This window comes from Pestalotiopsis fici (genome assembly GCF_000516985.1).
Source record: "Pestalotiopsis fici W106-1 unplaced genomic scaffold PFICI_Scf_12, whole genome shotgun sequence".
NCBI classification, from domain to species: domain Eukaryota; kingdom Fungi; phylum Ascomycota; class Sordariomycetes; order Amphisphaeriales; family Sporocadaceae; genus Pestalotiopsis; species Pestalotiopsis fici.
The window spans coordinates 335,748-356,305 of NW_006917102.1; the positions used below are offsets into that span (position 1 = coordinate 335,748).

A 20,558-nucleotide genomic window follows, 5' to 3' on the forward strand; every position below is an offset into this window, starting at 1 on the left:
AAAGGTGTCCAGTGCTGTCGCAGCCTGTTAAATAAGCCTACGATATTTAACCTTTGGGGAAGGTACCTCACAGGTACCTCTCACTACATAGTTTTCCGTCTGAGGACGGTTTACAGTCCTTATACTGAATATACCCACCGTTCCCTGAACAGTCCTTTTCTACGATCACTCGATGGAGACTAGACCGGATTCGTACCCTAGCGTGAGCTCGGGGAGATTGCTTGCCAAGAGCGCAACGTTCGATCATGTTGAAAGTGTGTGTACAGTGACTTACGTACTATACTGGGCATAGGGGATACTTATCCCATAGCCGAGTAATCCTTGTACTAGGTACATTGCTTGTATGCAAACAGCCAACAGATCAGCTATAATAGGCCACGTGCCTCGTAAACTCTGATTGTCTTTCCCAAAGCTCAATTCGACTGATATTAACATCATGGATGATGACATTGAAGCCTCGAGGACTATTCTCTACTTGTCTCGCAGCGCTCTGCGGAAACTGGGCATTGCATTTGAACCTCAAATTGTGACGGCGGCAGTCGAACATGCGCTGGCTGACGTTGCTTCCAACAATGCCGTGAGCACGAAGTTCGCTCTACGACGAGACGACACCAAGCTATCTGCGCTTGGTGCCATGGACAAAGATGACGGAATTTTCAAAATTATTAGTTCTTCAGAAGGAAACCGAGCCCGAGGACTCCCGAGGTCGAACATACTGTTGATCATCGCTCGGCCGCCAAGTTTCATCCCGAGCCACATCATCGATGGAACTGAAATCAGTCTTGCGAGAACCGCTTCATTTCCCATCATCTCCGTCCGCCGTCTGCTACCTGATGGATGCGATCTCAACATCTTTATATTCGGTGCAAGCGCCCTCGCTGACATGTGCATCCGTTATCTAGTCGCGCTATGTCCCAATCGCATCAGACGCCTGGCCATCAAAGGTCGGGGCAGCGAGACGAGCGCGAAACTGGCGGCCAAATATCGAGAAGCGCCATTTCTGGTTGAAGCTGTGAACGATTTGAAGCAACTGCCAACATCAAATTTGGTTATCACCGCAACAAGCTCCGTCAAGCAGCCCCTGTTTCAAGATCACCAGATCGCGTCCGCGCCTGTACTGGTCGTGATGACGAGCGAGGGTGATGAAATTCCAGATCAATATTGTGAACAGGCCATTCGGAACCGCTCGGCTGTTTGTGACGACTGGGCGGCAGTCCGCGCGCGAAGGAGACAAAGCATTGCCAAGTACATCGAGAAGAAGTTTGGTAGCCAGCTCCCCTCGGAGCAACCTGAAAATTATGGGATCAAGAACCTCGAAGAGATGAAATATCTGAAGAATGAGGAACGCAGGAAACGATGGATTATGACATCCGTCGGCTCTGCAACCACTGACCTCGCTGTGGTGAAGAAGTGCTGTTGGCACGTACTTGATAGCAGTAATTTCAGTGGGGCTCCGCGCCTATGATGAGGATCGGTCACTGTTGTTGGATACAATGCATATACGTCGGTAATATCAGATATCGCTGTCCAAGGCAGCACGTATGTTATTTCGATCTCGAGCCTCAAATGCCTCTCTAACTTCGGATGACTCTCATCTTCCCGTATTGTGTTCGATGACTTTGAGCGAACATTCATGTTTGTAACTACTACCATAGCTTGGCGGTTGGTTTCTTGATCCCAGCCCGTAAGGCCGCCGAGCGAGTTATTAACACAGAAGGGCACAGACATCGAAAGGGGCAAAAAGACCGCAGATTAGTGAACGCTATGTCTAATCACTTTAAGCCAAAGGGCGTGTGCCTTTCGGCAGGAGACCGGTTCTGATCATTTCATCGATCGCCTCCAAGGATTTCGTAGAATATAGAATTGGGCAGCTTCTGTAACTCTAGTCTCATATTCGAGTATCTCTAAACTGAAGCGTTGGCAGGAAGCAATTCCAACGGAGACAACTACTCTAATCTGAGCAGATATATGAAGGGGGAACTGAAGACAAGATGATCGAGGAAGCATTGAAAGATGTTTCTAAGAGAGAAGTCCTAAAGAGCGACTATATACCCACGCAGGTGATCTGCGGTGGGTACTGACTACGTCCGTACGACAACTACATAGTTACCATATATTAAAACTTCATGAAAGAAGTGCGCTGTAGTTTCCCAACCGTCTTCACTTCCCACGCGTCTCGGTCCCGTACATAAATATGCTTCTTGGCTTTGACAGAGATCAAGCCATAACGCCAAGGCTCAAGACAATAGGTTACCTTCCCACTGACCAGCTCCAGCATCTTGTCCATGGTTTCTTGACATCTCCTGTGTTCATCACCGGCCCAGCGGCCATTCGAGCACTCCAAAGCCCACTTCATTCGCAGTTCGTTCAGCTTTGATACGTCACGTTGTCGCAACGTAGCATTATCAAGTAGATCACCAGCGGCGTAGATCAACGTGGCTGCAGGCGCTTCACGAAACTCTGTGACAGTGCTTTCGGTTGGCAGGTCGACATGGATATGCTCAAGACCGTAGTAGCGGCCGATGCCGAACTTGCCAGCCTTCACATTCAGACAGGAGAGAGCGTCTCTGAAGGCTATCGCGTCGCCATCGATTGCTTTGTCGTCAATTGAGACGAGATGGCCTCTCTTGAACTCCAACGTAACCTCCTCGGTCGGCCGATCGGCTTTGACGTCTTTCGTCCAACGGTAAAGCTCGTCCTTTAGTTCGATCGGGCCTTCTGGATCATCCAGAAGGGGGCCACCCTCGAATTCAGATACGAGCATGTTGTCGTCGCAGCTCACATCACGTTCCTCTCTAAATTTGAGGCCAGCCCTATTCAGGGCCTTGATCTTGTCGCAGCGAGGGATGACAGAATGAGCGTATGGACTGCCATGTATTCCTGAAAAGTCGGCAATCTTGATACCATTGTTGATACGGGGCAGGCTGTTTTGGGATTGGTTCGCCGTGTGGAGTATAATGTGCGCGCCGGTCCGCTTGGCAGCTTGGCTGACTTTCGCCGCTATAACGGGACGGCTGAGGGAGCTGCTGATTGGATGGCCTCCGAGATATCTTGGCCTATAGCGACAAGCTGAACGCACAACTTCAACAAATTCATCTCGGCCGTCGAGAGATTGAAAGCTGGCGCCCAGGGCTTTTGCACGTTCTGCCAGCGTTTCGAGGCCGTCATTGTGACTTGGTCCGCCCACGTTCACGTTGAGGGCATGGACGTTCGTATAGCCCTTCTCAAGGAGCAGTAAAAGGAGATAACAGCTGTCCACACCGCCGCTGAATAAAGTTTCGATGCGAGCCTCTTTGTCTGGGATATGCTTCTCAATATCTTCGATGCTTTGGATCAGAGGCTTGCCGGAATCGGGGGAGACCATGACGTTGGTAATTGTCGGCGCGGTTGAGAGATCAGCCAGCGAGTTCATTGCCGGCAGCATGTTTTGAATTCGTGCCTGGTGATTCAGATTATCTTCTCAAAAGTGGAACTAGAAGTGCAGCGTAGAGTTTTGCCACAAAAGTGCAAAGCTGATGGCCAAGCAAGCAATTATGCAACCTTTTAATGACACACCTTCCAGCAACGGCCCTCTTGTCAGCCTCTTGGGCTTTTCTTGAACTTCTTCCCACTTGACTGATGTATCTGTCGCTGTGGCGGAGATTCTGCTGTCTCTGGTTGGGGGCTATCTCTAGCAATTGGCTCTATTGCGTCGTTGCAGTTTCATGGTGATCAACGGAGCTGCCACGCCACAGAGGGACTCCTCTTATTTTTGCGCTAGCGATGCACCCTGAGATCCTTGCCGACCTAATGCACCGACTTTATAGTCAAATTTGAATAGTTGTCAATTGTCACATTCTGAGCTCACAATAAGTCCACAACGGATTAGGTGACATTCTTCGATTGATTATTCCAAGGCGTCGGATGTTGCTCTGTTGAGTCTTCAGCCCTAAATGACCCCAATGTTACTTCTGTAACCAATAGCGGGAGACAACAGGTTGTCTGTCGACCCCAAATCGCCCCTAACCACAACGGAGGAATCAACTCTCAATACAACGCACCTTGATATAATGCCCAGCCACTTCCAGGCTGTACATCATCACTATGCTACTTTAATTGGCTCAAAGCTACTAGAAATCGAAGCACAAGAGATTAATTGACCGTGCCACATCAGGCTGCTGCAGTCTCTTCGCATAAAAATATGGTACTTTTGAACCGAACCTTCTCTTCATGCCTGTAAGCAAATACAGCCTGTTCAAGGTACATGATTCAGATTGAGGATACATATATGTTATATGCTGAAGGTGAGGTAGGTGAGAAAAAGCTATCAACGGAAGTTTATCTGTCCAGGTCTACCCATCCTTGAGTAGATTACTGCATAGTGTTATTTGCCTTCCTTGGTCAAAGCTGGCAGAGGTCTTATTTTTTATTGTTACCTTATGCTAACAATACTGATGTGGGGGCGCTGGAGATACCCACTAAAAGAGGCTGTGGAGGCTTAGCTTAGAGTGGCTCAATACCTGCTCAATAGTCCGGATGGGACTTATAAGCCTTTCTTTTTCGTTGCGTTTAGCATACTGGAGGAGGATCTATCGTTTTCTCAATTGATACAGTTCTTATATACTTTAAGATTTTATATGCTATTTGACCAAAAAACCATACAAAGACTACAGCCTTATGGCTGTCCGTCTTAGGTGGGGGTTGGTTTGGTTTGGTTTTTGTTCCCCATCTCAATACCTAATGGATATTATTGATTTTCATTTGCCGAAAGGCTCGGTGCGGGGTTAGGAGTGACTGCTCCAGCACAAAGAATAACGTATGACCATTGGTAGGTCATTCGACTGCAACGGCGGTTGGTAATGGTAATGCGTGCCATTTGGTCTATCGACTCAAGGATCGTTCGTGCGCGGGTGCGTCGCCATCGAGGGCTCGTGATGAGGATGATTGCCACGTCAAGCTACAGCAGCCGACGACTTGACACATTCGCATCACAGGGCTCTAATTTTCGCAAAGAACTACCTGGGGATTTATGCTTGGGTGATTGATTTTATTTTCTCGAATATAATGCCTTGATCGAGATGATATTCTCCCAAATCTTCAACTTTCTAGCATTTCGAGGAACAGCTGCCTCTCCCGCCACAAACCCGCATGGAAGCTGTCGAACCAGGTACACCCAAGAAAAGAGACAGGAGTAACGATAATCTGACTAAGAGATGGCAAACTCAAACGAATATCGGGAATGCAATTCACGCTCAATACGAAGCAAGGGTGTATATCTCCATGTCTATGCCGTCAAGAGGCAAGGAATTTCCCTTCGATCAAGGGAGCATGTTACACGTTTATGGAAAGATGATATTGTTCGTCAGCAATGTTGCAGACGTGGATATCAACAGCTGACGTGTTTGAGAAGGAGCGCCAGTACCCAGTCCCTATGTTGGTTACAGGCACTGATCGCCGGCCTGCTACCTCACGAAAGTCCTTTCGATGAGACGACTTACAACACGAGAAACGATATAAAAAAGCTTTCAGTGTCTGAGAGACGAGTCAAGAATGATCAATTGAAAAATTGAAAATAAAGATCAAAGGCGTCCACTGTCATAATTGCATAAAACTCATACATGTGCGAATGATGTTTCGTGTGAAATCAAGCACCTGATCGCAACTGCACTTATAGTGACGCTGGTATATCCAGCAAGGAATGGTCCGCAGGCACTCTGGGCAAATTCCACTAGGACATCTGCTGCTATAAGCAGAGTTGAACCAGATGATCTATTTCGCTTTCGACTTCCTCGGATACGCAACTCATTGGCTTGAAATGTTTCGATTCACAAAGACTTCCAGCATTTCCCAATGCAGAAATTGTAATTAGAAAATCCCCGGGTTAGTCTCTCATGATTCCGAGTGGCTCGCTTCAAATGAGATGAATCCTGTTGCTTGTCAAGCACCAAGTACGGGAATTGCCATTTTGGGCGAGGCATACTCGATCATAATGCCTTCAACGGCCTGCTCGTGGTCAGCCGGTCCATAGACACAGATGTACTCCGTTCTGGCCAACTCGACACCCGGCAGAGCTCTTGTTGGAAGCAGCATGAAGCGGAAGTTACGGAGGCGAGATACTGGCATCACAATTGCATCACGCCTTCCTGCGGTGGAGGACGATCTCCCAGGTATCAAGCTGTTCCGGCGTGCCTTTCTCGGTGCGTATCAGCGAAGGTGGGTTTCAATCTTGGCCTTTGGCTGTCGGCACCTCTTTTATGACGTAGAGACGAAGCCGACGGTAAACGACAAATACACCTGATCATGCGGTTCCACAGCGGCGACAGCTTGACTCGTGGCTTACTGTGGGAGCAGACCCATCCAGCAAAGAGGGCCAGGATCGAAGTGTTTCCCACTTGGTCATAGCTATCGATTGCCAGCATAGTGGAGGATACCCAGATTCAATCTCGCGGGCATAATTTTTTCGGCTTTATAATTCAGTGTGCTGACGGGCTCTACCCAAAAGAGAAAAAAAAAAAACGGGGACCTCTGTAGTTTGGGACAGCATATCCACATTCACAAGAAGGGGAAACATTGGAAACCTTGCTTTAATGCCACTGACTACTCGTCCGACAACATTTACAGTAACGACAACCGCTTCACAGTCCTCCCAATAAACGGATAAGTCCTCTGTTATTTTATTAAAAGCACCTTGAATAATAAGGAGGATATTAGCGTAGCCGCCTATATGACAGCATATAATCCGGACTCTAGGCGTAAAATATGGCAATACGTGAGCTTGGCATCTCGCCCGTGGACCAGCGCCGGCTGGGCATCCATATAAAGTCCTGCAGATAATAATATCTTGCCGGTCTTATCCTATTACTCGTTCGTAGTACCCAAATTCGTAGAGATCTCTAGAGGTTATGGATTTGGAAGATTATCAGGGAGCCATGTGGCCTTTGAGGTTTACTTCTTAGAAGAAAGGATGACCTTATGCATGATCACTGTTACGAGAGAAGCGGCGTTGGCAGATCATTTGGCAACACAATGGACTCGGGAAATCTCGGCGGTTGATATTAATTTAGTACAATAGCCCTTATAGGGCATGCTATCGGAAATAAGGAACAGGCCAATAGCCAAATTAAGCGGAGGGCTTGTAAGTCGTGTTTGTGGTTGCTTCCTATGGACTGCGACAATGGTCTTTGCCACCATTATACAGCTGTGCAGTCCGCGCCAAACTTTCGTATATTTATTTTGTAGGAGGGTATGAGGCTCTGCGGACGGTCTTTTGTCCGGGTAGGTCGCCTCTCGAGTGGGGAACCGCACGTGTTCTACAGAGAAGCCCGAATTGGTTCAAGAACCGCAAAAGTGCCACTTCTTTGCATACGCATTATCCTGTTCCTGGACCTCAGCCTTATAGAACTCAAGCATGTTCGTGCATTCGTGATTTTGAAATTGACTCGCTGCATGGTCCCGCCGGGTTCATTCTTGGCGGTGGCTGTTCGCATCTGCCGGCCCTCTCTCCAAATCTCGCAACCTATTTCGTTGGTGACCACCGGTGACGGTGGGGCACAGTCATAGTAAACTGTCGTAAATCAATAGGTACATAACTTTCATTCTAGGTAACCGTACCAAGATTGTATTTGCAAGCTGCGATCCTGGGAAACCTTGATGAAGCCTGACCAACATGTCACGCATTACATGCCTATTCCAGTATTGATTCGTACAAAATGACCCAATATTATATGCAGGATGAATGTGACTACTTCCCCTTTCTGGTTATATTATTATTGCTAAGAATGTACTCTCGAGCCGCCCCCGGGAAGCAGGCTTGAAAAGTGTACCTCCAGGTGATTTGACGATGTAGCTCCAACCATTGATTCACTCCAGCACCACTTTCCTACGAGCACGTCGCCGCTTTAGCAAAACCCTGTTCTATCGAGGAGGCCTGTTTCAACCATGCGAGGCACTTTATGGCACGCGTTAGATTAGAATTTCGTAACCTGAAAAAGCTAAGAGTACCTCTGTGTGATGTAACGTGTGATGGTAATTCGGCATTTCACAGAAGTTCTGAAGTATGACGAGAGAGAAACACGACAGGGGTCCCGAATGGCGACGGACACTTGGCCTGTCGCCAATCGGCTTATGGGGTGAAAAAGAAGGCAATATCATGCGATGGGTAATGACTGGTCTTTTTCTGAAGCCTCACCGTTTTTGAACGGACAGCATTATAGTCCGTTTTATCACATGGAAATATGCCAGGTACGAGACAAACACACCGGCCATTCCCAAGCTAGAAGAAAAGACAGTAGAAGAAAAGGAGGAAAAGGACAGTCGCGCTACGGTTGTGACGCCGGGTTGCGAGGTGAAGAATGAGCCAGCGTATGAGCAACATGCGCACGTGTTGATGATTACTTGCACGACCATACTGAAGCATTTCGCACCATTAAATGATTCATCTCCTATTCATCTAACTCTGCAACAGCGGCTCATACGACTAGCAGTATATTTCCAGGAGTATCTGTCGGATTCATTTGTGGATAATTGAGAATGGATGCAGTATGACGGGTCGAAAAGACAAACTGAAAGAAGGACTTCCCGAGTGTTCCCAGCACGGTCTAATGAAACAGGTAGAAACTTTGCCGTGTTCAATCCTCATATCATAGATACACAGCGAGTTATGTAAAGACATCATTTTAAACACTGACATACAACTGTATCATGGTATTATTGAATCCTGCGATATTGCCTCCGAAGAAAGATGAGAGTTGCGAACGCATGCAAAGCTATGATCAAACCTCCACTGTGTAGGCCGCAAGATCAGAACTGCATTGTTTCTCCATCGCTGCGTTGTTTAGACTTGATACCATTTGCAGACGTAATCATTTTGCCTGTGTTGACTATCGTGATAGTATGTCGTTGCTTGGCATGTATCCTCGTGGTAAGTGTGTCGAGCGAAGTAGAAAAGAAGCCTGCTATCACTACATCGTGGTGATCCGACGGAACTTGTTCGTGGTGCCCATGTATCTACATGCCCGATCAAATTTCCGAGTACTTCCCGTCCACCCTTCCAATTATAATTTCAACATGCGGCGTATCTTTCGCCGTCTTCCTTTTGCCTCATGGGACAATAGCTCCCAGAGCCTGATCCGTGGATCGCGAGGTCTTACGTTCCTGGGCACTGGGATTGGCGATGGTGATCGTAATATCCGCACCTGCGATTGAGAGGGCCGGGGAAGTTGAGGAGTAGGTTTCGAGAGTATGTGCATCAGATCTGGGTATCCTGACCTAGGTAAAGTAACTTCATGACTAGGTAATGGCCCGTATACTTGGTGATGAAAATGTATAACAACGTCGAACTCAATATCACATTACGGTTAGCTACAAGGTGTTGCTGTAATCATGAAAAATCTGTAGCAGAGATCGTGTTGGATAAATCTTGCGTGGATCCATCAAGAATGTAGACTGTAGAGGGTGAATATCTATGTAAAATATGTATAGACGGCCTTGCTACCGCACATTTCGACAACACGACAGACTCAGATGAATACCGTCATCGCGAGCATATCAAAGAGCTAATCATACAGTAGTTGGGGACTTCATTGAGTTTTGAACTCCCTCAGTGTCTGCTAAACCACTCGATGATCTGAGCCTCAGTATCCTGTCTCTTCAGGGCCTTCTGTTCATCAGAGATGCGCTTGAGCATCATTTCGTTGCCCAGAGCGAATGGACACAGCAGCGTCTCGAGCTCCCGCAGCGCTAGGATCTTGTCCATTTTTTCAATAGAACTCGGTCGAGCAGCTCCCGTGCTGGCCACAGCCTCGTTCCAGGCCTTGGCGATTCCGAATGCTTCGAGCCCCTTATCATCCAAGTTTGGTGGCATCTCCTCAAAGTCACCCTGGAGGATGTTGGAGGTCATGTGCGCTGTTCTATCGTCAAAACCGCCTCCCAAGTCCCACAGACCGGTGAAGAACTCATCGGCGGGATGAGTCACCGCTGCCCAGTCGAAATCCAGAATGGCCGTGATGCGTTTGGATGTAACATCAAAGAGGAAATTGTTCATAGCTGGCGGCTGTGTCAGCACTACAGTCAGTCCCTGCTCATTCGATCGAACTTACTAAGATCCCCATGGACTAGAACTCGAGCATTATTATTCACGCCATTGAGTAGTCTGGGCACTCCACCGTCCTCAATCCATGCGTTAATCTGCTCTCGCAACCCTCCAAGAGACCAGCCTTGGAGTAGCGGGCTCTTATCTGCGTCTTCCAGTTGAAGGCGCAACTTGGCGACCCAGACGTCTGCATATGCATCCCATGGGCCACCGCTGAGCAAGGGCATCTGACCGTTAACGATCTGGCCCTCATCGTCAATGGTCAATGCACCAAACTGTGTGATGCTCTGCGGAAGTTGAGCCTGCTGTATAGCTGCGAAGATGTCCGCAATCTGCTTCATGACTTGTTTCTTCTCATCCACTGCGAGGGTCGGAAACTCCCCGTCCAAATCGGATCCGGGCTTGAACTCGCCAATCGTCCACCCGAAACCTGTCTCGTCAGGGGCCTCTTCGTAGCGGCAACGCTCCCATGCATACACGGCTGGCACGAGAGAAGGCAATCCGGCCGCATGGAGAGCCTCCCGGACGAGATGTTGCGCTGCCACGTCATTCTCCACGCGATTCGCATTGTTGAGCCCCTCGGCTAAGGGGTTGCTCATGCGCACAATGACCGTAGATACACCCTCTTCAGGCGGAGGCAGCGTGCAAGGCTGATTGTCTGCAAAAGATGCAGGTACCGCGGGCGTATGAAGCTCCACTTTATAGATAAAGTTGTTGAAAGGAAATGGGCAGTGCTCGACGTAGGCAATGGTCGAAATTTGGGCGGACTGATGTCGTTAGTGTCTTGACATCGTAGACTGTTGATCACAACCACTCACTTTCAAGCCAAATCTCTGCAAGATCCGCTGTACGGTGTCTAGTCGGCGACTGTACCCCTCATGATTGACATTAACCGGTTTGGTAGCCATGTTAGAAGCAGGCGATGATGAGATTCCTTCCTGACTTCTCGTATCAAGGTCTGGACTTTTTATGCGTCTGTGTGAACTGCAAAGATAGCTGAGGAATTGCACCAAACGAGCACTAACGAATGCAAGCTTTCCTTGTCAGCTTCTTCTCGTTAGTGGCGTCGAACTTGTCGGTGATGATGCAGGAGGAAGTAAGGGATGCTCTCAAGCTATCAGAAGCGATTGGCACGGGAACGAGGTCCGGGCACCTAGGGTATCTACCAAGAGATAACACTATATCCAAGTTGAGGCGAAGTATGGCTACAAAGTCCATGTGTTCGCAACTACATGAGAGTCGCAGACCCGAGATGCAAGGAGGTGCAAGGAGATGCAAGGAGATGCAAGGAGTTGCAGGAGGTGATTTAGCCTGATCGCATTGGTTACCAATGGTGCGGGCCGACCTGACCAACCTTATTTGAGGAGATGACCCCGAGGTCATCCTTGCCTTCGGCCCGGAGCGGGGGCCAGGGCCAAGGGAGAGGGTGGGAGTTGGGGGCGAGATCCGTGGCAGGGTGGGAGCGGAATATATTGCCGATAATAGATCGCGTCCGTAAGTATGCAATCTTGCGGAACTGTGCCAGCCGTGGACAAAAAGAATGTGGAGCGGCTGTCCTTGCTGTCCTAGTACACCTCTCCAGCCTTTCAAAAGTTAGATCGTTGCATGAGCTTTAAATCTTCAACGATGACTATATGCTGCACACGAGAAACAAGTTTTACACTAGGAACAAAAATCAAACTTGACATAAGTATTGCGCCCTATCTACTATATCCACTCTATGAGCCTGGCTACCAGTGTGGAGCTTCACATTTTGGTCTGCTGGCGAAGTGGCCAGATACGATAATAAGATTGAGCGTCATCTCGAACGCATGGAATCTATTGAGGAGCCAGCCAGTAGACTCGTAATGATGGCCTTATCATCCAGGAAACGATTCTTATGGCTCATATCGCACCAGATGAATTCGCATCGGAGCAAATTGACAATAGCGCCCTTCGTTGCGGCTTTGCCGGCTATGCCAAAAGACCACGCTCATACATTTTATCCCTTCCTTCTTCATCATTGACCGTAACACTCCCTAGCCACCCTCCTCTTTCGAGCTCAGCTTAATCCAACCGTGACTCATCTAGCGACTTTACTACACAACAACACTCCTACGCGTGCAACCTCGCTCACATTGTGCAGATTGTTTGAGTAAGATGATGGTATAAATTTCCAGCTAGCCTCGCTGCTAGAAGGAGACACTTGAAGTCATGCAGAGATGGATAAGTGGAGTGATCTAACATGGGGTGAGATGATTGTGCCTGTTCCACTTCTTAAATGTGCCGAGCTGAGTCAGGAATTCGGACCCAGTATTAGTTTATTTTGCTAGCTATAATAAATCTCCAGTATTTTACATTACTGGATTGTACATGTATGTAGTAACAGTAGTCTTCATAATCAAAAATGGTAGAAGATGGATTTTTGGGCGTCATGGACAACATGCAAATTGAGAGCAGCAGTTGTTACTGTGTAGAAAGTGCTCACTCTGTTTGCATGGGCTGTGTACAAAACCAATGTTGGTGATAATCTCAGATGGATAATACCACCTGTCTCAAGTTTGACAGGTCGGCATCTGGCGCATATTCGGAGTTTTACAATTTTGCCTTCTCAAGACGTACATATCATCTAGTCAAACATCGGTACTTATATACAGGAATCTTCACCAAGCAACTAAATGTCAGATAATACTTATTACATTCCCGAACCATAGTGACATATCTCTCTTAGCTTTTATAGTACAATAGGACTTATCCAACATGTAAGATGGTGGATTGTAGTTTCCATACACTGGGGTGTGCTTGAGCACACTGATCAACACCAGGGTGTTCGACTAAATGTACGGGACCTCTCGGGGATAAGCCGGGGCCACCCAAATACGCGTACACCTCATTAAAACTAAGAGGCGCAGAACATACATCAATACATTATACAATTAACACACATATCAGACCATTTTAAACTCCAATAGGAAAGCACAACCTTGCTCAACACTTATAAACCTTTAAATTGCAATATAATGTGAAAGACAATTAAGCCAATGTGTGAAGGGGGAATTAAAGACGAGATGATCGAGGAAGCATTAAAAGATATCTGAGTTGATCTCTAGTCTACAAAAGAGAGGTACTGAAGAGCGAACTATACACCCACGCAGGTGATCTGCGGTGGGTACTGACTACGTCAGTACGACAGAAAGGCCACTTGGGCCATCCATGATCTCAATTCTGACTCCGATCGGGGTTTTCCTGAAGCGGTTAACCCGACCCATCACGGGCATCACCCGCGAGCAAGGGATATGTATGTCCAGCAATATCCAGCAACCCATTTTAAAATCCTCCACAGTATTCTCGAAAGAGTACGTCTGGATCTACCATACTTGCACAATCAATACCAGCCAACAATATGATGCTTCAATCCCTTCGGTCAGGTCCACTCACAAAGGCCAGAAACTATGCGACGGCCACTAAGCCGGTTGTAAAGAAGGAGGGAAGCATAGCCGATGCTTTCAACTCTCTATCGGGTGGCAATGCGCCACCCCTACCACTGCGTTTTCGGCAGCTCAAGCAACAAATAGCACAAGGTCGAGAAGATCGCATGATTGCCAGCTGGCATCGCTTGCTCGATGAGTTGCGCCTCGAATGCGACATTATTGCCCGAAAGGGTCCACGGGCCATACCTGAGATTGAGTTCAAGGACCTCGCCGGTGACCTCAGATCTATAAGAGGAGAGATCAAGAAGCGCGGCGCTCTGGTCGTCCGAAATGTCATTCCTGAAGCTGAAGCGCGTGGCTACAAATATGATCTCGAAGAATATATTCGGCTCAATCCAAGCACTCGCAGTAAGTACAAAAGATCAACTACACGGAATCCCTCCATGCTGAAAAACATCTATATAGATTTTGAGGGTCAAGTATTTGAGCTCTACTGGTCACTCCCGCAGCTCAAAGCACGGTCGCACCCAAACATGGTCGCTGCCCAATCGACCTTGATGAGCCTGTGGAACAAGTCGGACGCAAAGGCACCGATATCGACAAGTCAAACCTTGATGTATGCCGATAGATTGCGCATACGACAACCAGGCGATGCCAAGTTTGCTCTGGGACCGCACCAAGATGGTGGAAGTGTTGAGCGTTGGCAGCCAGAAGGTTCAGCTGGTGTCTACGAGAGAATCTTGCAAGGTGACTGGGAGAACCATGATCCTTGGGATGCCAGTACTCGAGTCCACGCCAACATCAACCTCTACGATGGCCTGGGAGCTTGTTCCATGTTTCGCATGTTTCAGGGCTGGCTGAGCATGAGCACCGTGAGCCCGTATGAGGGAACACTTCTGGTGCAGCCGTTACTCAAGCATAGCACGGCGTATACTCTCTTGAGACCATTCTTTCGCCCAGTCGCCCAGTATGGCGATATTGCGACAGAAGAGTACCTGAAACCCAGTAACTGGCAATTCATCGCCGGCGAGGACATGACGAGCGAGTTACAAGGAGCGACTCCCGGACAGGGCCAAGAGTATACTGAATTCAATCATCCACACTTGGAATTGAACCGAACAATGGTTCATGTGCCCAAAGTTCGCCCTGGCGACTATGTCGTATGGCATTGTGATAGTAAGTAATAGTGCAATATGAATTGAACAAGTTGCTAAGTCGCAAGTAGCAATCCACGCCGTTGACAAGACCCACAAGGGTAATTTCGACTCGAGCGTCCTATACATACCAGTCTGCCCTCTCACAGAAGCCAACGCAAGATATGCAGCTACTCAAAGACAAGCGTTCCTGGACGGAACTCCTGGGCCAGATTTCCCGGGCGGGCTTGGAGAAAGTCAACATGTACAACGTCCAGATGTGCAGGATCTGCGAAGAGTCACTGATGAAAATGGCCTTCGTGCCGCTGGCTTTGAAAAGTTGCCGATTTTGGGTGGTGATTCACCAGGAACGATCAGTGTGACTCAAACGGCCAACAGCATTCTAGGGTTCTAATTTCCTGGTTTATGTGCACTGAGGTAAACGTTAGCTGCGAGGGAAAGGAAAATAATTCATTATAATCAAATAACCCTAAAAATCTCAAAATAGATGTTCTGTCATTTCTCTTATTGCGTGAATAACCTGCTTCTGATCTTTTTTTTTTATATCAATGCGGGCTGCCTGGCTGCCACGATAGGCCGGCCGCACTACAATCAAGGCTTACAAAAAGCGGTAGCATTATATGCTCTTTTCTGACCCAAATTACCCTAACATAAATCTAGTGATAAATTCGGAAAGATAGTAATGATTGCTTAGCAGTAGCAGATTTTTGGCAACAATAATCTTTCCAGAGAGTCAGGAGTACAAAGGCGCAGCCGAGTACAGGATTAAAGCTAACTGTAAATGGATAACCCGCCCGCCCGGAGACGGGCAGTCCGAAGTCGCCGCTGACCAATTTGGATGTAGTGCGATCGGAGCCCGACAGTGTAACTGAAAGTCGGCGGCCCTGACTTGTGACCTTTGCTCGTGCAATTACCTAGTTGTCTTCTATTGTTAATGTACTCCAGCATAGTAATAACTACCTACGCATTGACTGTTGTATCTCATCTTTCTCGCCTTCTCTTGTTTCTGCTTCTCAAGCGTGAGCTACTGTGCGAAAGCCCTGACGCGCAGTAAATAAAATTTAAAGCTCGTGAGTGAAAATACCGGTGCTTCTCGGTTCAAATCCAATGATATTTGTCGTATTCAGTCAATATGTGATAGTCGAATTGCTCCCCCAGGTTCAATCTGACATATTGAACCATGTTGTTAGTGAACTTTATTTGGCGGGTGGTACCTCGAGTCAGCAAGTCATGGTGCCTAACCCCAGTGCCCACATCTCTGAACGAGGAAGATTGGACCGCGGGTGCGGGGAATGAAAATACCCTGACAGCCAGGCCTCTTTTCGTGGTTGAAGCACACAAATGTGTGGCCGACGGTATCTAAAACAGCTAGAGCGTCGTCAATGACCGTCTTTAAATTTCATTTGTTATGCTCAAGTTTGTCGAGGACAATGTCGGCGGCGTAGGGACGAAGCGCGCGTCAGGTCACAAAGCCTGCTCAACCTGCAAGAAACGCCACGTTTGTAGCCCATGAGACCGATGCACGACACATGTTGAAGCAAGGAAAAGGTACTGATGCACATGTTATAGAAACGGTGCCACCACAATGACTCCGTCTCCAAAGTACCAGCTGTCTCAACACGCTCTCAAGGGGCAAATGTTTCTCGGGGAGATTCCCCTCAAGAGGAACGGGCAAGCCATGCTCTGTCGTCGCCGCAAATAGATCTAGGACAGCACGACGAAGCCACACAACCACAAGATACCACTGAAGACACAAGACGTGGGCAAGATCCAGATGAACTAGCTGAAGGCGCTTATCTACGCTTCATTGGAGATCTCAACCCCGAAGCATCCTTTCTCAGACGGTATCCTCAGGATTCTACCGCCGCGTCTCCAACCATTCATGAAATTGGTGTTTGGCAAGACAGAAAGTCACAAGAGCGGAGCCGCCCAGAACACACTATCAGTGCCTCTGATATCGACGTTGAAGCCCCGGAAGGATGCAGCATTCGACGATCAGGCCTGGTCAGTCTACAGGCATTGTCACCATATCTACGCAAGGAGTGTATTTCCGTCATGCCACCCGAGTACGAGTACGAAACCATATCCAAGGTCTTTTATTCAAAGTTCGACACACTATTTCCAATCTTGCACGGTCAAAATATCTCGGAACTTGATGTTATGGATAGCACCGCAATTAAACAGTGCATCTGTCTGACCGCAGCACCAGACCCTTCATTGAGGCCTCACCTTCGACTGCCACACACGGAGGCTATCTTGTCGCCGTTGGAATTTCGAAGCTACCTCGCTGCGGCAGTCAAGCAATCGCTAGACATGGGATTCATCCGCGACAAGATAGTTTTACTACAAGTCCACGCGTTGATGGCATTCTCCTCGAGCGAAGCCAATGGTAGCGAGATATCCTCAATTTATTGCGCCCAGGCCGTGCTTTTCTCGCAGACACTGGGGCTTCATCTGAGCTGGCCTGAAGCGGCCAAGGCAAAACGATCGCGATGCCTTTACTGGTGTGTCAGGGTTCTTGATCGCTTGAATGCGGCTACCAATGGTCGACCCATACTCATGCATGATAGAGACGTGGATAAGTATGTAAACGAGTCCATCGAGGAGCAGGTTTTGCCTTTTAGGCTTCTCATACGCATTTCCGGCATCTTGGATGCTGTCATTGCCCAGTATCGTCCTCACCCATCTGGAGAGACACAAGTGCCTCCTGAAGTCTCGTTTGAGGAGCTGGTTCGTGACACGCAAGCGTCGGGCATAGGGGATGGATTGCTTGGTAAGTCAACATGAATCTACTTGTCGGGGGGCTTTTGATCATTACATATTCTACCCCATCTTTTATGACACCTCACCGATCTATCTGACCAAACACGACTGACTCTCACTTAGCCTCCTTGGAGGTGTTTTTCTCGGCTGTCATGATTTTACGCGATCGACCCAACAGACAGGGCAACGCCCAGGAACAAATATCTCAGTCTCCAACTCAAGTCTTCCATGCCATGAACATCGTTTCATTGCTGACAGAGGATCTCCAAAGCACCATAACCTATTGGGCGATTGTTCCTTACGGCATAGCGCTAGCTACCTCTGTGGCCTATCGTCTGATGCGAAACAGCAGTATCCTATACAAGCGAAAGCGGGCACGTCTCCTGCTTTGCTCGGGATGTGATGCCCTAGACGAGCTTACCGCATCGTTCCCTTCAGCGCTCAAAATGGCAAAACTTGCAAAGAGCGCGCTTCGAGAATTTGATCGTGCTGGAACCAGCACAACGTCAACAACGATACGTGGCCAGCGACTCCGAGAAGGAAATCCTCCAGTCAATCTGGAAAACAGGACACCGGGTGGAGAAACCCCTCTAATCGGATCAGCAGTCTCACAGGGTCCGAACAATGGCTTAAACCTTGATTCAGGGTTGTTCTGCGAGAGCGGCTGCGATTTTGCAATGCCTACTCTCGACACCATCTGGAGCAATGCTCTCGATATTCCCGTCACGTCGGATATATTTGATAATTTTAGTCTTGGCAACATGGATTCGGCAGAATGGCTACAGCCGATTTAGTGGAAAATGCGAAATGCATAGAAAACAATACGACAGTGTGGTCCTGGATAGTGCATCTGGCAACGCTATGGACACATACACAAAGATCTGGTCGGAAGATGCAATACGTCCGCTGCGGCACGACAGGGGTCTGCTGACTCATCCCAGTCCTCCAAAAGACGTCCCACCCTTTATGGCCTTTAGCGCCGAGCTGAAGCTCCGTCTTGAGAGCTCCGTTCAATCGCCCTGACCGTTTGAGAAGTAGAAAATAGACCAATTGATTCCTGGGCTATGCGCCGCAAATTCTCGGTGGTCTACTTTGTCCGCACGCCCACCTGTTTTAAGCGCACTCCTATCTTACCATAATGTTACAACAGCTTAGCCGCTGAAGGATCATGGCAAAGGCGGTAGGACGGGTAATTCTAGCGTGTATATATTAGTATCTTGTATATATAGTAAAATAATACAGAAAAGAGAAAAAGAGGGGTGCCATAGTGGCGTGGGGCGGATCTATAGGCCTCCCCTTTGTAACCTCTATTTCATTTGGCTTTTGTACAAGGCGCTCTCATAATACTTCGGGAAAGTGGGGGAGGAGCGCCCTATAATAGCTAGAAGCCGCCCTTAGCGTCGTCGACGAGGAGCTCCAGAGGCAACAGGCCTGATCGGTTATTGGACGGGCCCCTGTGTGCTCCATCCGAAAGCGTTCATCCGTGCACGCAGGCGGCGTATACGGGCGTGCCGAGCATAGACTGGCACAGTGTCTTTGCGTGATCTCGATTTTCTTATAGGTGATTGTGGCGTAGCTGAAATCCATATACCTGGGTCGCGCTGCAGGCCTATTGCGCACGCAATAGGCAGGGGAGCAAGCATTTCCTCCCGTGGCGTAGCTGAGACTGTCGGGAAGATATACCGCCTGTCATACTTACTATACAACGCAATAGCAAGTGCATCTTCATGGCGTAGCTGAGATACACTATAGAGGGTGCGCTTGACCGTGCATATAACCTGATGTTTCGGCTGGGCCGAGACCGCTGAACATGTATCATACGCTGGACGCGAGCCCTCAAAGCGATGCGTCGCTTGGAATTCCGTGTATATAACGACGGCGTCTCTCGCGATATCGACCCTCATCTCCATCGCTCTCATATCCAAAGCTCCATTCCAAACAAATCCCAAACACATCAAGATGACTACCTTCCAGAACGTCACCCAGCAGGTGAATCTGAACAACGCGGTCATAGCTATCGCTCTGTGGAATTCTGGCTATGTTACCGGCAATCCCGGCGTGCAGACTGGAATTAATGCGACGTTCCCGGCCGTCATCCTTATCCCCAATCCCAACCCATACTGGGGCGCCGGTGGAGTCATCGCAAACAGGAGAGTGGGATGGTCGGGCCCGGTTGGTAGTAAGTTACTGGGAATTGTCTCTGGTCTGCTTGTTCGCTGATTCGCATCTAGACCACGTCACCCTTTCCGATCTTGGCCCTCTCCCGCTAGCAGGAGCAGCGGATTCGGCTACGGCGGAGCCTAACACGGCGCCCACGAATTTCACAGCTGGCAAGTGGTCGGACGCAGATACTGCGACTCTCAGAGAGGGCGCAGATGCGCTTCGCAAGGCGCTGGACGACCGGGATGCGGGCTTTTCGGATGAGGTGAGTTTATACGGCTCCGCTGGTGTTTGGTTGGGCAGTCTTGCTGATGCACCGCAGATCCGAAGTGGAATTCACAAGGTCCTCGATGCGGTTGATGAGGAGCTCGCGAAGCGATAGAGTTGATCGAGGGTTACTCTGAGGCACTGTCGCGGTGGGGCAGGGAACCGGGATCGATGTCGGGGGGAAGGGGAGCTGGATATGCAAGATAGATATGCATCGGCGTGTTATAGCTAAAGACTACGGAAAACCTATCTACGAGGCAAGCTCTCGTCTAGCCCTATTGACAGCGCTGGAAGGCTGCGTTGAAGGGCACCAGTCCCTGCGGAAAGCCGGCTTCCTGCATAGGGATATCTCCATTAACAATATAATGATAAACGAAGACGCCAGCAACCTATTTTGGCCTTCGTTCTTAATTGACCTTGATCTAGCAGTCCGAGAGCAGCGTGAAATGTCTTCCGGAGCCAAGGTGAAAACCGGCACTCTGGCCTTTATGGCGATCGGGGCACTTTTGGGGGAACAGCATTCGTATATGCACGATCTTGAGTCATTCTTCTGGGTCTTGTTTTGGATGTGTATCCATTATAGCGGCCCAGGACAGAGTAGGACAGTTGCGAGATTTGACAGTTGGAATTATATGAACACGGTCGAGCTGACCAGTTTCAAGAAGGGAATTATTGACGACGAGGATGACTTTTAAAAGATTGCAGAAGAGGATTTCACACCATATTTCCAACTAT

General features: G+C 48.6%; 7 protein-coding genes across 7 annotated transcripts; 5 read left to right on the forward strand and 2 right to left on the reverse strand.

Moving 5' to 3' along the window:
• Positions 1–436: 436 nt before the first annotated feature.
• On the forward strand, positions 437–1,465 carry PFICI_13865 (uncharacterized protein; the record flags this gene model as incomplete). The annotated part of the gene is made up of 1 exon (XM_007842446.1): positions 437–1,465. One exon carries the CDS (start codon positions 437–439, stop codon positions 1,463–1,465), a length of 1,029 nt encoding a protein of 342 aa, XP_007840637.1.
• Positions 1,466–2,116: 651 nt separating this feature from the next.
• PFICI_13866 (uncharacterized protein) lies at positions 2,117–3,424 on the reverse strand (the record flags this gene model as incomplete). The annotated part of the gene is made up of 1 exon (XM_007842447.1): positions 2,117–3,424. One exon carries the CDS (start codon positions 3,422–3,424, stop codon positions 2,117–2,119), a length of 1,308 nt encoding a protein of 435 aa, XP_007840638.1.
• Positions 3,425–9,577: 6,153 nt separating this feature from the next.
• PFICI_13867 (uncharacterized protein) lies at positions 9,578–10,977 on the reverse strand (the record flags this gene model as incomplete). Its single annotated transcript, XM_007842448.1, has 3 exons — positions 9,578–10,023; positions 10,077–10,836; positions 10,888–10,977. 3 exons carry the CDS (start codon positions 10,975–10,977, stop codon positions 9,578–9,580), a joined length of 1,296 nt encoding a protein of 431 aa, XP_007840639.1.
• Positions 10,978–13,451: 2,474 nt separating this feature from the next.
• Positions 13,452–15,027, forward strand: PFICI_13868 (uncharacterized protein; the record flags this gene model as incomplete). The annotated part of the gene is made up of 3 exons (XM_007842449.1): positions 13,452–13,887; positions 13,945–14,655; positions 14,705–15,027. The coding sequence occupies 3 exons, from the start codon at positions 13,452–13,454 to the stop codon at positions 15,025–15,027; spliced, it is 1,470 nt and encodes a 489-aa protein (XP_007840640.1).
• Positions 15,028–16,041: 1,014 nt separating this feature from the next.
• PFICI_13869 (uncharacterized protein) lies at positions 16,042–18,190 on the forward strand (the record flags this gene model as incomplete). The annotated part of the gene is made up of 3 exons (XM_007842450.1): positions 16,042–16,131; positions 16,203–17,406; positions 17,520–18,190. The coding sequence occupies 3 exons, from the start codon at positions 16,042–16,044 to the stop codon at positions 18,188–18,190; spliced, it is 1,965 nt and encodes a 654-aa protein (XP_007840641.1).
• Positions 18,191–19,355: 1,165 nt separating this feature from the next.
• Positions 19,356–19,938, forward strand: PFICI_13870 (uncharacterized protein; the record flags this gene model as incomplete). Its single annotated transcript, XM_007842451.1, has 3 exons — positions 19,356–19,575; positions 19,628–19,821; positions 19,879–19,938. 3 exons carry the CDS (start codon positions 19,356–19,358, stop codon positions 19,936–19,938), a joined length of 474 nt encoding a protein of 157 aa, XP_007840642.1.
• A 94-nt stretch (positions 19,939–20,032) lies between these two features.
• PFICI_13871 (uncharacterized protein) lies at positions 20,033–20,518 on the forward strand (the record flags this gene model as incomplete). Its single annotated transcript, XM_007842452.1, has 1 exon — positions 20,033–20,518. One exon carries the CDS (start codon positions 20,033–20,035, stop codon positions 20,516–20,518), a length of 486 nt encoding a protein of 161 aa, XP_007840643.1.
• Positions 20,519–20,558: the final 40 nt, after the last annotated feature.